Source organism: Mytilus galloprovincialis, chromosome 3 (assembly GCF_965363235.1).
Source record: "Mytilus galloprovincialis chromosome 3, xbMytGall1.hap1.1, whole genome shotgun sequence".
Classification (NCBI taxonomy): domain Eukaryota; kingdom Metazoa; phylum Mollusca; class Bivalvia; order Mytilida; family Mytilidae; genus Mytilus; species Mytilus galloprovincialis.
The window spans coordinates 91,075,786-91,089,037 of record NC_134840.1 but is presented as its reverse complement, the minus strand read 5'-3'; the positions used below and the strand labels follow the sequence as shown (position 1 = coordinate 91,089,037).

At 34.0% G+C, this 13,252-nt stretch overlaps 1 protein-coding gene across 3 annotated transcripts in view; it reads right to left on the bottom strand.

The window, feature by feature from the left end:
* Positions 1 to 13,252, bottom strand: part of LOC143069360 (fatty acid CoA ligase Acsl3-like) — a 42,203-nt gene that overhangs the window by 20,992 nt on the left and 7,959 nt on the right. For all 3 annotated transcript variants that reach the window (XM_076243950.1, XM_076243951.1, XM_076243952.1), the window contains 4 exons: positions 12,877 to 13,021; positions 11,153 to 11,233; positions 8,586 to 8,655; positions 7,957 to 8,015 (listed from right to left, as the gene is read on the bottom strand). In XM_076243950.1, the coding sequence (XP_076100065.1) occupies positions 7,957 to 8,015; positions 8,586 to 8,655; positions 11,153 to 11,233; positions 12,877 to 13,021 (355 nt within the window). The remainder of the gene's footprint in view (positions 1 to 7,956; positions 8,016 to 8,585; positions 8,656 to 11,152; positions 11,234 to 12,876; positions 13,022 to 13,252) is intronic.

Sequence of the window (13,252 nt, the reverse complement as noted above, 5' to 3'; positions counted from 1 at the left end):
AGGCTAGTATACAGACTTTCTATAGGCTACTATACAGACTTTCTATAGCCTAGTATGCAGACTTTCTAAAGGCTAGTATGCAGTCTTCCTTTAGGCTAGTATGCAGACTTTCTATCAGCTTGTATGCAGACTTTCTATAGGCTAGTATGCAGACTTTCTAAAAGCTTGTATGCAGACTTTCTATAGGCTAGTATGCAGACTTTTTATAGGCTAGTATGTAGACTTTCTATAGGCTAGTATCCAGACTTTCTATAGGCTTGTATGCAGACTTTCATTAGGCTAGTATGCAGACTTTCTATAGGCTTGTATGTAGACTTTCTATAGGCTAGTATCAGTAGTATGCAGACTTTCTATAGGCTTGTATGCAGACTTTCTATAGGATAGTATACAGACTTTCTATAGGCTAGTATGCACACTTTCTATAGGCTAGTATACAGACTTTCTATAGGCTAGTATGTAGACTTTTTATAGGCTAGTATGCAGACTTTCTATAGGCTAGTATGTAGACTTTCTATAGGCTAGTATGCAGACTTTCTATAGGCTAGTATACAGACTTTCTATAGGCTTGTATGTAGACTTTCTATAGGCTAGTATGCAGACTTTCTATAGGCTAGTATACAGACTTTCTATAGGCTAGTATACAGACTTTCTATAGGCTTGTATGTAGACTTTCTGTAGGCTAGTATGCAGACTTTCTATAGGCTAGTATACAGACTTTCTATAGGCTAGTATGTAGACTTTCTATAGGCTAGTATGCAGACTCTATATAGGCTAGTATGTAGACTTTCTATAGCCTAGTATGCAAACTTTCTATAGGCTAGTATATAGACTTTCTATAGGCTAGTATGCAGACTTTCTATAGGCTTGTATGCAGACTTTCTATAGGCTAGTATGCAGACTTTCTATAGGCTTGTATGTAGACTTTCTATAGGCTAGTATGCAGACTTTCTATAGGCTTGTATGCAGACATTCTATAGGCAAGTATGCAGACTTTCTATAGGCTTGTATGTAGACTTTCTATAGCCTAGTATGCAGACTTTCTATAGGCTTGTATGTAGACTTTCTATAGGCTAGTATGCAGACTTTCTATAGCCTAGTATGTAGACTTTCTATAGCCTAGTATGTAGACTTTCTATAGGCTAGTATGCAGACTTTATATAGGCTAGTATGCAGACTTTCTATAGGCTAGTATGTAGACTTTCTATAGGCTAGTATGCAGACTTTTTATAGGCTGGTATACAGACTTTTTATAGCCTAGTATGAAGACTGTCTATAGGCTAGTATGCAGACTTTCTATAGCCTAGTATGCAGACTTTCTATAGGCTAGTATGTAGACTTTCTACAGGCTAGTATGACTTGCTATTGGACTTTCTATAGGCTAGTTTGACTTTCTATAGGACTTTCTATAGGTTAGTATGCAGACTTTCTATAGGCTAGTATGCAGACTTTCTATAGGCAAGTATGCAGACTTTCTATAGGCTTGTATGTAGACTTTCTATAGCCTAGTATGCAGACTTTCTATAGGCTTGTATGTAGACTTTCTATAGGCTACTATACAGACTTTCTATAGGCTAGTATACAGACTTTCTATAGGCTACTATACAGACTTTCTAGACTTTCTATAGGCTAGTATACAGACTTTCTATAGGCTAGTATACAGACTTTCTATAGGCTACTATACAGACTTTCTATAGCCTAGTATGCAGACTTTCTAAAGGCTAGTATGCAGTCTTCCTTTAGGCTAGTATGCAGACTTTCTATAAGCTTGTATGCAGACTATCTATAGGCTAGTATGCAGACTTTCTAAAAGCTTGTATGCAGACTTTCTATAGGCTAGTATGTAGACTTTCTATAGGGTAGTATCCAGACTTTCTATAGGCTTGTATGCAGACTTTCATTAGGCTAGTATGCAGACTTTCTATAGGCTTGTATGTAGACTTTCTATAGGCTAGTATCAGTAGTATGCAGACTTTCTATAGGCTTGTATGCAGACTTTCTATAGGATAGTATACAGACTTTCTATAGGCTAGTATGCACACTTTCTATAGGCTAGTATACAGACTTTCTATAGGCTAGTATGTAGACTTTTTATAGGCTAGTATGCAGACTTTCTATAGGCTAGTATGTAGACTTTCTATAGGCTAGTATGCAGACTTTCTATAGGCTAGTATACAGACTTTCTATAGGCTTGTATGTAGACTTTCTATAGGCTAGTATGCAGACTTTCTATAGGCTAGTATACAGACTTTCTATAGGCTAGTATGTAGACTTTCTATAGGCTAGTATGCAGACTCTATATAGGCTAGTATGTAGACTTTCTATAGCCTAGTATGCAGACTTTCTATAGGCTAGTATATAGACTTTCTATAGGCTAGTATGCAGACTTTCTATAGGCTTGTATGCAGACTTTCTATAGGCTAGTATGCAGACTTTCTATAGGCTTGTATGTAGACTTTCTATAGGCTAGTATGCAGACTTTCTATAGGCTTGTATGCAGACTTTCTATAGGCAAGTATGCAGACTTTCTATAGGCTTGTATGTAGACTTTCTATAGCCTAGTATGCAGACTTTCTATAGGCTTGTATGTAGACTTTCTATAGGCTAGTATCAGTAGTATGCAGACTTTCTATAGGCTTGTATGCAGACTTTCTATAGGATAGTATACAGACTTTCTATAGGCTAGTATGCACACTTTCTATAGGCTAGTATACAGACTTTCTATAGGCTAGTATGTAGCCTTTTTATAGGCTAGTATGCAGACTTTCTATAGGCTAGTATGTAGACTTTCTATAGGCTAGTATGCAGACTTTCTATAGGCTAGTATACAGACTTTCTATAGGCTTGTATGTAGACTTTCTATAGGCTAGTATGCAGACTTTCTATAGGCTAGTATACAGACTTTCTATAGGCTAGTATGTAGACTTTCTATAGGCTAGTATGCAGACTCTATATAGGCTAGTATGTAGACTTTCTATAGCCTAGTATGCAAACTTTCTATAGGCTAGTATATAGACTTTCTATAGGCTAGTATGCAGACTTTCTATAGGCTTGTATGCAGACTTTCTAATGGCTAGTATGCAGACTTTCTATAGGCTTGTATGTAGACTTTTTATAGGCTAGTATGCAGACTTTCTATAGGCTTGTATGCAGACATTCTATAGGCAAGTATGCAGACTTTCTATAGGCTTGTATGTAGACTTTTTATAGCCTAGTATGCAGACTTTCTATAGGCTTGTATGTAGACTTTCTATAGGCTAGTAAGCAGACTTTCTATAGCCTAGTAAGTAGACTTTCTATAGCCTAGTATGTAGACTTTCTATAGGCTAGTATGCAGACTTTATATAGGCTAGTATGCAGACTTTCTATAGGCTAGTATGTAGACTTTCTATAGGCTAGTATGCAGACTTTTTATAGGCTGGTATACAGACTTTTTATAGCCTAGTATGAAGACTGTCTATAGGCTAGTATGCAGACTTTCTATAGCCTAGTATGCAGACTTTCTATAGGCTAGTATGTAGACTTTCTACAGGCTAGTATGACTTGCTATTGGACTTTCTATAGGCTAGTTTGACTTTCTATAGGACTTTCTATAGGTTAGTATGCAGACTTTCTATAGGCTAGTATGCAGACTTTCTATAGGCAAGTATGCAGACTTTCTATAGGCTTGTATGTAGACTTTCTATAGCCTAGTATGCAGACTTTCTATAGGCTTGTATGTAGACTTTCTATAGGCTACTATACAGACTTTCTATAGGCTAGTATACAGACTTTCTATAGGCTACTATACAGACTTTCTAGACTTTCTATAGGCTAGTATACAGACTTTCTATAGGCTAGTATACAGACTTTCTATAGGCTACTATACAGACTTTCTATAGCCTAGTATGCAGACTTTCTAAAGGCTAGTATGCAGTCTTCCTTTAGGCTAGTATGCAGACTTTCTATAAGCTTGTATGCAGACTTTCTATAGGCTAGTATGCAGACTTTCTAAAAGCTTGTATGCAGACTTTCTATAGGCTAGTATGCAGACTTTCTATAGGCTAGTATGTAGACTTTCTATAGGCTAGTATCCAGACTTTCTATAGGCTTGTATGCAGACTTTCATTAGGCTAGTATGCAGACTTTCTATAGGCTTGTATGTAGACTTTCTATAGGCTAGTATCAGTAGTATGCAGACTTTCTATAGGCTTGTATGCAGACTTTCTATAGGATAGTATACAGACTTTCTATAGGCTAGTATGCACACTTTCTATAGGCTAGTATACAGACTTTCTATAGGCTAGTATGTAGACTTTTTATAGGCTAGTATGCAGACTTTCTATAGGCTAGTATGTAGACTTTCTATAGGCTAGTATGCAGACTTTCTATAGGCTAGTATACAGACTTTCTATAGGCTTGTATGTAGACTTTCTATAGGCTAGTATGCAGACTTTCTATAGGCTAGTATACAGACTTTCTATAGGCTAGTATACAGACTTTCTATAGGCTTGTATGTAGACTTTCTGTAGGCTAGTATGCAGACTTTCTATAGGCTAGTATACAGACTTTCTATAGGCTAGTATGTAGACTTTCTATAGGCTAGTATGCAGACTCTATATAGGCTAGTATGTAGACTTTCTATAGCCTAGTATGCAAACTTTCTATAGGCTAGTATATAGACTTTCTATAGGCTAGTATGCAGACTTTCTATAGGCTTGTATGCAGACTTTCTATAGGCTAGTATGCAGACTTTCTATAGGCTTGTATGTAGACTTTCTATAGGCTAGTATGCAGACTTTCTATAGGCTTGTATGCAGACATTCTATAGGCAAGTATGCAGACTTTCTATAGGCTTGTATGTAGACTTTCTATAGCCTAGTATGCAGACTTTCTATAGGCTTGTATGTAGACTTTCTATAGGCTAGTATGCAGACTTTCTATAGCCTAGTATGTAGACTTTCTATAGCCTAGTATGTAGACTTTCTATAGGCTAGTATGCAGACTTTATATAGGCTAGTATGCAGACTTTCTATAAGCTAGTATGTAGACTTTCTATAGGCTAGTATGCAGACTTTTTATAGGCTGGTATACAGACTTTTTATAGCCTAGTATGAAGACTGTCTATAGGCTAGTATGCAGACTTTCTATAGCCTAGTATGCAGACTTTCTATAGGCTAGTATGTAGACTTTCTACAGGCTAGTATGACTTGCTATTGGACTTTCTATAGGCTAGTTTGACTTTCTATAGGACTTTCTATAGGTTAGTATGCAGACTTTCTATAGGCTAGTATGCAGACTTTCTATAGGCAAGTATGCAGACTTTCTATAGGCTTGTATGTAGACTTTCTATAGCCTAGTATGCAGACTTTCTATAGGCTTGTATGTAGACTTTCTATAGGCTACTATACAGACTTTCTATAGGCTAGTATACAGACTTTCTATAGGCTACTATACAGACTTTCTAGACTTTCTATAGGCTAGTATACAGACTTTCTATAGGCTAGTATACAGACTTTCTATAGGCTACTATACAGACTTTCTATAGCCTAGTATGCAGACTTTCTAAAGGCTAGTATGCAGTCTTCCTTTAGGCTAGTATGCAGACTTTCTATAAGCTTGTATGCAGACTATCTATAGGCTAGTATGCAGACTTTCTAAAAGCTTGTATGCAGACTTTCTATAGGCTAGTATGCAGACTTTCTATAGGCTAGTATGTAGACTTTCTATAGGGTAGTATCCAGACTTTCTATAGGCTTGTATGCAGACTTTCATTAGGCTAGTATGCAGACTTTCTATAGGCTTGTATGTAGACTTTCTATAGGCTAGTATCAGTAGTATGCAGACTTTCTATAGGCTTGTATGCAGACTTTCTATAGGATAGTATACAGACTTTCTATAGGCTAGTATGCACACTTTCTATAGGCTAGTATACAGACTTTCTATAGGCTAGTATGTAGACTTTTTATAGGCTAGTATGCAGACTTTCTATAGGCTAGTATGTAGACTTTCTATAGGCTAGTATGCAGACTTTCTATAGGCTAGTATACAGACTTTCTATAGGCTTGTATGTAGACTTTCTATAGGCTAGTATGCAGACTTTCTATAGGCTAGTATACAGACTTTCTATAGGCTAGTATGTAGACTTTCTATAGGCTAGTGTGCAGACTCTATATAGGCTAGTATGTAGACTTTCTATAGCCTAGTATGCAGACTTTCTATAGGCTAGTATATAGACTTTCTATAGGCTAGTATGCAGACTTTCTATAGGCTTGTATGCAGACTTTCTATAGGCTAGTATGCAGACTTTCTATAGGCTTGTATGTAGACTTTCTATAGGCTAGTATGCAGACTTTCTATAGGCTTGTATGCAGACTTTCTATAGGCAAGTATGCAGACTTTCTATAGGCTTGTATGTAGACTTTCTATAGCCTAGTATGCAGACTTTCTATAGGCTTGTATGTAGACTTTCTATAGGCTAGTATGCAGACTTTCTATAGCCTAGTATGCAGACTTTCTATAGGCTAGTATGCAGACTTTATATAGGCTAGTATGCAGACTTTCTATAGCCTAGTATGTAGACTTTCTATAGGCTAGTAAGCAGACTTTCTATAGGCTAGTATGCAGACTTTCTATAGGCTAGTATGTAGACTTTCTATAGGCTAGTATGCAGACTTTTTATAGGCTGGTATACAGACTTTTTATAGCCTAGTATGAAGACTGTCTATAGGCTAGTAAGTAGACTTTCTATAGCCTAGTATGTAGACTTTCTATAGGCTAGTATGCAGACTTTATATAGGCTAGTATGCAGACTTTCTATAGGCTAGTATGTAGACTTTCTATAGGCTAGTATGCAGACTTTTTATAGGCTGGTATACAGACTTTCTATAGCCTAGTATGTAGACTTTCTACAGGCTAGTATGACTTGCTATTGGACTTTCTATAGGCTAGTTTGACTTTCTATAGGTTAGTATGCAGACTTTCTATAGCCTAGTATGCAGACTTTCTATAGGCTAGTATGAAGACTTTCTATAGGCTAGTATGCAGACTTTCTATAGGCAAGTATGCAGACTTTCTATAGGCTTGTATGTAGACTTTCTATAGCCTAGTATGCAGACTTTCTATAGGCTTGTATGTAGACTTTCTATAGGCTAGTATACAGACTTTCTATAGGTTAGTATACAGACTTTCTATAGGCTACTATACAGACTTTCTATAGCCTAGTATGCAGACTTTCTAAAGGCTAGTATGCAGTCTTCCTTTAGGCTAGTATGCAGACTTTCTATAAGCTAGTATGCAGACTTTCTATAGGCTAGTATGCAGACTTTCTATAGGCTAGTATGCAGACTTTCTATAGGCTAGTATGCAGACTTTCTATAGGCTAGTATGCAGACTTTCTATAGGCTAGTATGCAGACTTTTGCAACACTATGAAATCAAGTATCCAGGAAAATACAATTGTTTCTCAATCCACAAATATTGGAACCCCAAAAAATAAATTAATCCACAGTAAGGTAAAATCTCAAATGCAAAATTAAATGTGCAAATTAACATAATTTGCATCAAAAGGATTTATGTCTGCTTGTACTGATTTTTTAATTGGTGTTCATAGATAAGATTATTGAGAGCTAATAATTATTTGCCGGATTTCAATGCATTACAAAAATTTTACCTCTAATTATTTTTAAAACTTCCAAACATGTATTTGTTTCATATTTGGATGTATTTTATTGCACTTTAATCGGTCAATCAATCAAGTTAACTGTTATAAAACATCTTTCTCGCTGTCAATTTAAACCAAACTACGGATATAATATAATTTTCCAAAATATGCTTTAAACGTATGGACAGTTTATGGATTTAAAACTGTACATAATTTACCTTATACATGTATAATATATTCTAATATTATTGTATTTGTTTACATGAAATCATAAAATCTCCATCTGATAAGAACAATTAAATCTTAGATCATATTTACCTGCACTTAGCTCTAGAACATGGGCCAATGGAAGATATGCAATGTAAACATCATCAGTTCTGAAATGTATACGAAATAGGCAAAAGCCATAATTGGTTGCTGAATTTTAAAGTCACATGAAACAAGTTCTTCTAGATTATAATGTTAAGAAAATTATTGAACCAATGCATACAAAGATCATAAACTAAGTCTGCAGTGCATGTGTTCATGCTTTTATTAAGAATCCATAGTGTATACGTATGAAGGACAAAAATATTTCATCCAGTGATTATTGACTAATAAAGTAGTGTGATCATAATGCATTGCTTATTTGGGTTTTTAATTTTTAATTTCCATGCATTCCAATTTTAATTTAACTTGGTCATAACAGTTAAATGATTTGGTGCAATACAATTTTTCATTTAAAATCTGTTAGTACTATTTTTCTTCCACTTTTGTTTACTTTTTCTTCCCTAATGGTTTTCCCTTCACACCTTCACATATGAGGAACATGGATCTAAAAAGGGAAACTTGAGGACACTCTGACAGTCATGACAGTGGATGAAATGGAGATGGAAATAGAAGAAAAGGAGAAAGGAAATTAACACCCTATTTCTGTATCCCCTTGGTTTCTCCTTCGACTAACTTACCCCAATCCCAGTATTTTCTCACACTGTCCAGACATTCCTGATGACAAATTTCCATGTGATATCAATACACCTAAAAACCATTAAAGTGTGTTAAAAACTGAAAATATACTTTTCTATTATTTTGTTATCAATGTATTTTCAAAAGCTGTCTTTTATATAAATCTGTTTTTTAAATTCATACTTTTATATTATCAGTAGTTTAAAAACAATCCACGTATTCCTTGTGGCATAACTGAAGAATTTGCCAACAAATTTGACAATCTTTTGAATTTTGTTAATCATTATATATATATGTTTTGTTTTCATTTATATTCTGATTTTTTTCTCATACACATTTTTGTATTTACTGGATGTGGCCTTATTTTGACCTTGTTCAGTGTTGCTTTAAGATTTTCAATCTAAACATAAAGGGGCTGGTTGGGATCCCGTTAACATGTTAAACCCCTCCACATTCTGTATGTGATTGTCACAAGTCAGGAGCCTGTAATTAAGTTGTTGTTTGTTGCTCTGTTCAATATTTGTTTATACAGTCACATAACACAAGAAAGGTAAAAGTGATGCTACCCTCAAATTCTTAATTGATTGGAGTTTGCAGTAATAAGCATTGTGTATAAGTTTCAAAACATTGGGTTGAGCCAAACTTAAGTTAAAGAAAAGAAACAAACAATTAAGTAATTTTTCCATTTGTAATGAAGAATAACTCTAGAACGGTAAAAGTGACGTCACCCAAATTCACACATGATCTGTGTTTTGTGGTAATAAGCATTGCTTATAAACTTCATAACATTTTGTTGAGACAAACTAAAGTTAGAGAAACAGGAACCAATTTCAGGGCATACAGACTACAGATGGACAAGGGTAAAACTTGTAGTGGGCTGAAAAGTCATAAAAATAACAAATAATGTTCAATACAATTATCATCTTGGCATGAAAAAGAACAAGTTTTCTCTGTCAATGTTTTCATAACCAGTCTATGCTTAGATTAAAGGATATATGTCAAATTTATTCATATCTTGTCTTTAATAAGAGTATTTGTCAAATATTTTCATAGGCTCTCTGTACTAAGAGAGTATATTATTTCATAACCTATTAATAGAAAGGGAATTTGTTAATTTTTTTCTTAACTCATCTCAACCAAGGAGGTTATATGAGAAGGAGAGAGGACAAAAGACAATAATAACACATAAAATGCTACCGACTTTTCCGTAAGTGGGTGTTAATTAGTTGAGATCGACTCTGTCACAGCAACAAATGGAAGTTTTTAACGACCTTGAATGCCTATACAGCCCTTGCACGGTCGGTATCTCTGCCACATACCCGAGTAAAACGGAAACATCCGAAGTGTCATAAACTGACTGGATATACAATTATTGACATGTTAAAAAGATTTTTTTGTGATATTTTTTATTTCGTAATTAAAAATTAAAATTTTATGTTAAGAGTAAACTTATTACCAATAGAAATGAAACGAATATCGGTCGCATTGCCGTTAATGTTATTATCAACAGAAAGTTACTGTTACGTTGTTCCTGATACATTTCTCTATGTTTCAATTGCAAATATTCCTTCTGGTCGTTACCGGTCACCGTAACTAAAATACTTTGCATATTGGTATATTTTCTATTATTATTACCTGCCAATTCTCATAACAGAAATTGAAAGGTGAAGTGAAAATCTTTGTTTAAAGCAATGTAGTGTTGAATAAAAATCGCACACTAACTTTCCTTTAAATCCTCATAACTTTGTCATTTCTTCATCTTTTTTCACCATAGACAGATGATGGATTTTGAAATTGCGCATCAAATCTTTTTTCAGATCATAAACGCATATCCACTGCATTGTTACCAAAAATACACATGAACTTTAATGACCCAGTCACTGATAACAATCACCTGACATATGCGGTTTATCTAATAGCCCGAACTGCTCGCGGTAACAGCCTGGTACATCAGAGGGCCATGTTTATTGGGTGATAAGCATGTCGGTTTCTTTATAATTTTGTCATTTTTCTCTGATCGAACTGGTATCCTGGGGATGCTGATTTTGTATCAAGCAGAGTGTTCACTCTCCTTCTCATATAATCTCCTTTCTCAACTAAGGCTTCTTAGTTACAAAATGTCAACTTTGGATTTAACGGAAGCTTACGAGAAAAACATGTAAATTAAAAATGGCAAATGTTGGGTTTGAGAATTTAAAGAATTAAAAAGTTTTTTTTCTAGCAGTTATTCACGAACTAACCTACGCAAGCTACATATTTATAAAGATATTTGTGAGCTTTGTCTAGCAGGGAGTAAATAAGAACAGCCAAACACACAGCATACCCACCCTCGCTTCAGTTTTTTGATGACCGTATTTGTCCTATTAGAATCGAAATAATTCATGGAAGCCATATATTGTTGGAAATTTACACATGGCCTGGGCCGTGATATTCGTTAATTTCATCCCTCGCTAACGCTCAGGATGAAATTCGAATACCACAGCCCAGGCCATGTGTAAATTTCCAACAATATATGACTTCCATGAATTATTTCTTAAGTAATAATTTAAGACAAGATGTTTATACATACCTTTAGGTACACCTGTAGAACCACTGGTATACATTATAACTGCTATATCTTTTCTTTTTGGTTTTGTTAGTGGGGTTTTCACTGTAATAAAAAAAAAGATACAATTAAAACAAGGGGGAGGATAAATACTTGGAAACAAGAACATGTAGTGGAAAAATAAATACAAATAATGTAATATTCAAAATCAAATTTCTGACAGCTGAATTAAAATAATCAGATTTCTCAATATTTCTAAATAGCTAATTCAATTTAATAAGTTAATTTTCTCAAACAAATTACTAAAACTTAGGTTAAAAGTATTTTTTTATATGAGTTCCACTGGTATTGAAGTTATCTTTCCAGTTTTCACGTCATTTAACACCATTTTCAATGTAAACAAAGAAACACTATCATCAGGTAATGTTTTTCATTTGAAAGAATTATCAAAATATTGTGCTCCTACCTATATTTTACTAGACTGATAAATATTAATTTTACTCAAAGTATCATAAGAAATAGATTTCTGCTCAAACACGGAAAAATAAAAAAGTCTGTAATGCTTTTTAAAAATAAAAAGTTACCAATTTTGAGTTCATTAGAAGATTTTTTTTCTATCTTATTTTTCACTTCATCCCCATATTACTGAAATTGAAATACATAAAATCAGTTTGAAGACTGTATGCCTACTGTATGATTGATTGATCGTTGTTTAATCCTACTGGCTGTCATGTGCAGGATTCAACTAGTTCAACTACTTAGACCCCTTGGCCACCAAGCTCTCCCCCCTACTACAATACAATACAATACAATATTTTTTATTTTCCAAATTAAAGGGCCCATTAAGGTAGCACAATACAAAGATTTGTTTACTTCCAATCACTAACCTTTAAAATGCTGTAACTTTCTTATGAATGCATAGAAAATAATAAAAGAGGTATATATAGATAGATAAAAGATTAATCTTTTAAATGGTTGCAATATTTTTATTATGCAATCATTATGTAATCAATTATTATGTAATTAGTGGCAAAATCTGGGTCAGTTCACTAGAATGAATTTAGCTCTATCATTTCTTTAACTATACAGAAGATTTTAACGTAATGTTAATCAACACATCATGGGCTTCCAAAGGGTGTCTCAAATTGTCCTTATGGTATTCCATTCTCTCATAAATCTCTAATTAGTGTAAACATCCTAACCACACAAAAGAGGATAATGTTTGATTAGGTGTAAAGTTTGTTCTATACATTCTATCTGAAATCTGAGACACCCTTTTGTAGATAATGGCCATAGGAACAACATATAATAAAATCAACCCTCTAGGGATACCTATGCAGAAACTAATTTCATTTGAAAGTGGAAATTTGGTGAAAAATATTTTAGACACAGTTAACATTATAATTGGTTACATAATTGTTGCATAATACTAATCTTGCATTAATTTGAAAGAGTAATCTGTTAGCTATCCAAAACTACCACTTTTATAAATTTTGAAGCATTATTAAGAAAGTTACAGTATTTTAAAACTTGGGAGTTGTAGTTATAAAATCTTTGTATTGTGCTACCTTAAGAGCATAACATTAATTACAACATGACATAAACATTACAGAGTGATTAAAGAAACATAAAATAATAATTCAAATGCATGAGGAAAGAATCAGTGGTCAAGGGGAGATAATTTTGATATCTTTTAGAGTATTTAAGTTTGAGCATGCACATCGAGAAATATAATGTATATAACGTACAATTATCAGGTATAGCCCCAACATTTTCTACTTCGTCCATGGATAACAGCTTAACATGTTTAGGTAGATCTTGGTCCTTCTGGTATGGTCTCTGTGTAGGTATGTATATAATATGCGTCACTTTAGGCATTCTATCCATAATTCCCTAAAACATATCAAAATTTATAATGATATGTAGTTCTTACACATGTTAGACAAAAATACTAAACACCTGTTAAATATAATTCATAGTATTATTTCCTAACCCTCTTATATTTGTAAAATGTAAAAAAAACTAAATATGTTTCTCAGAAAATTAGTTCTTTAGATGAAGCCCAAACTTAAACTTTTTCTATTCATTAAGTGTTGTGGTTATTAAAAGAATAATTGATTACAG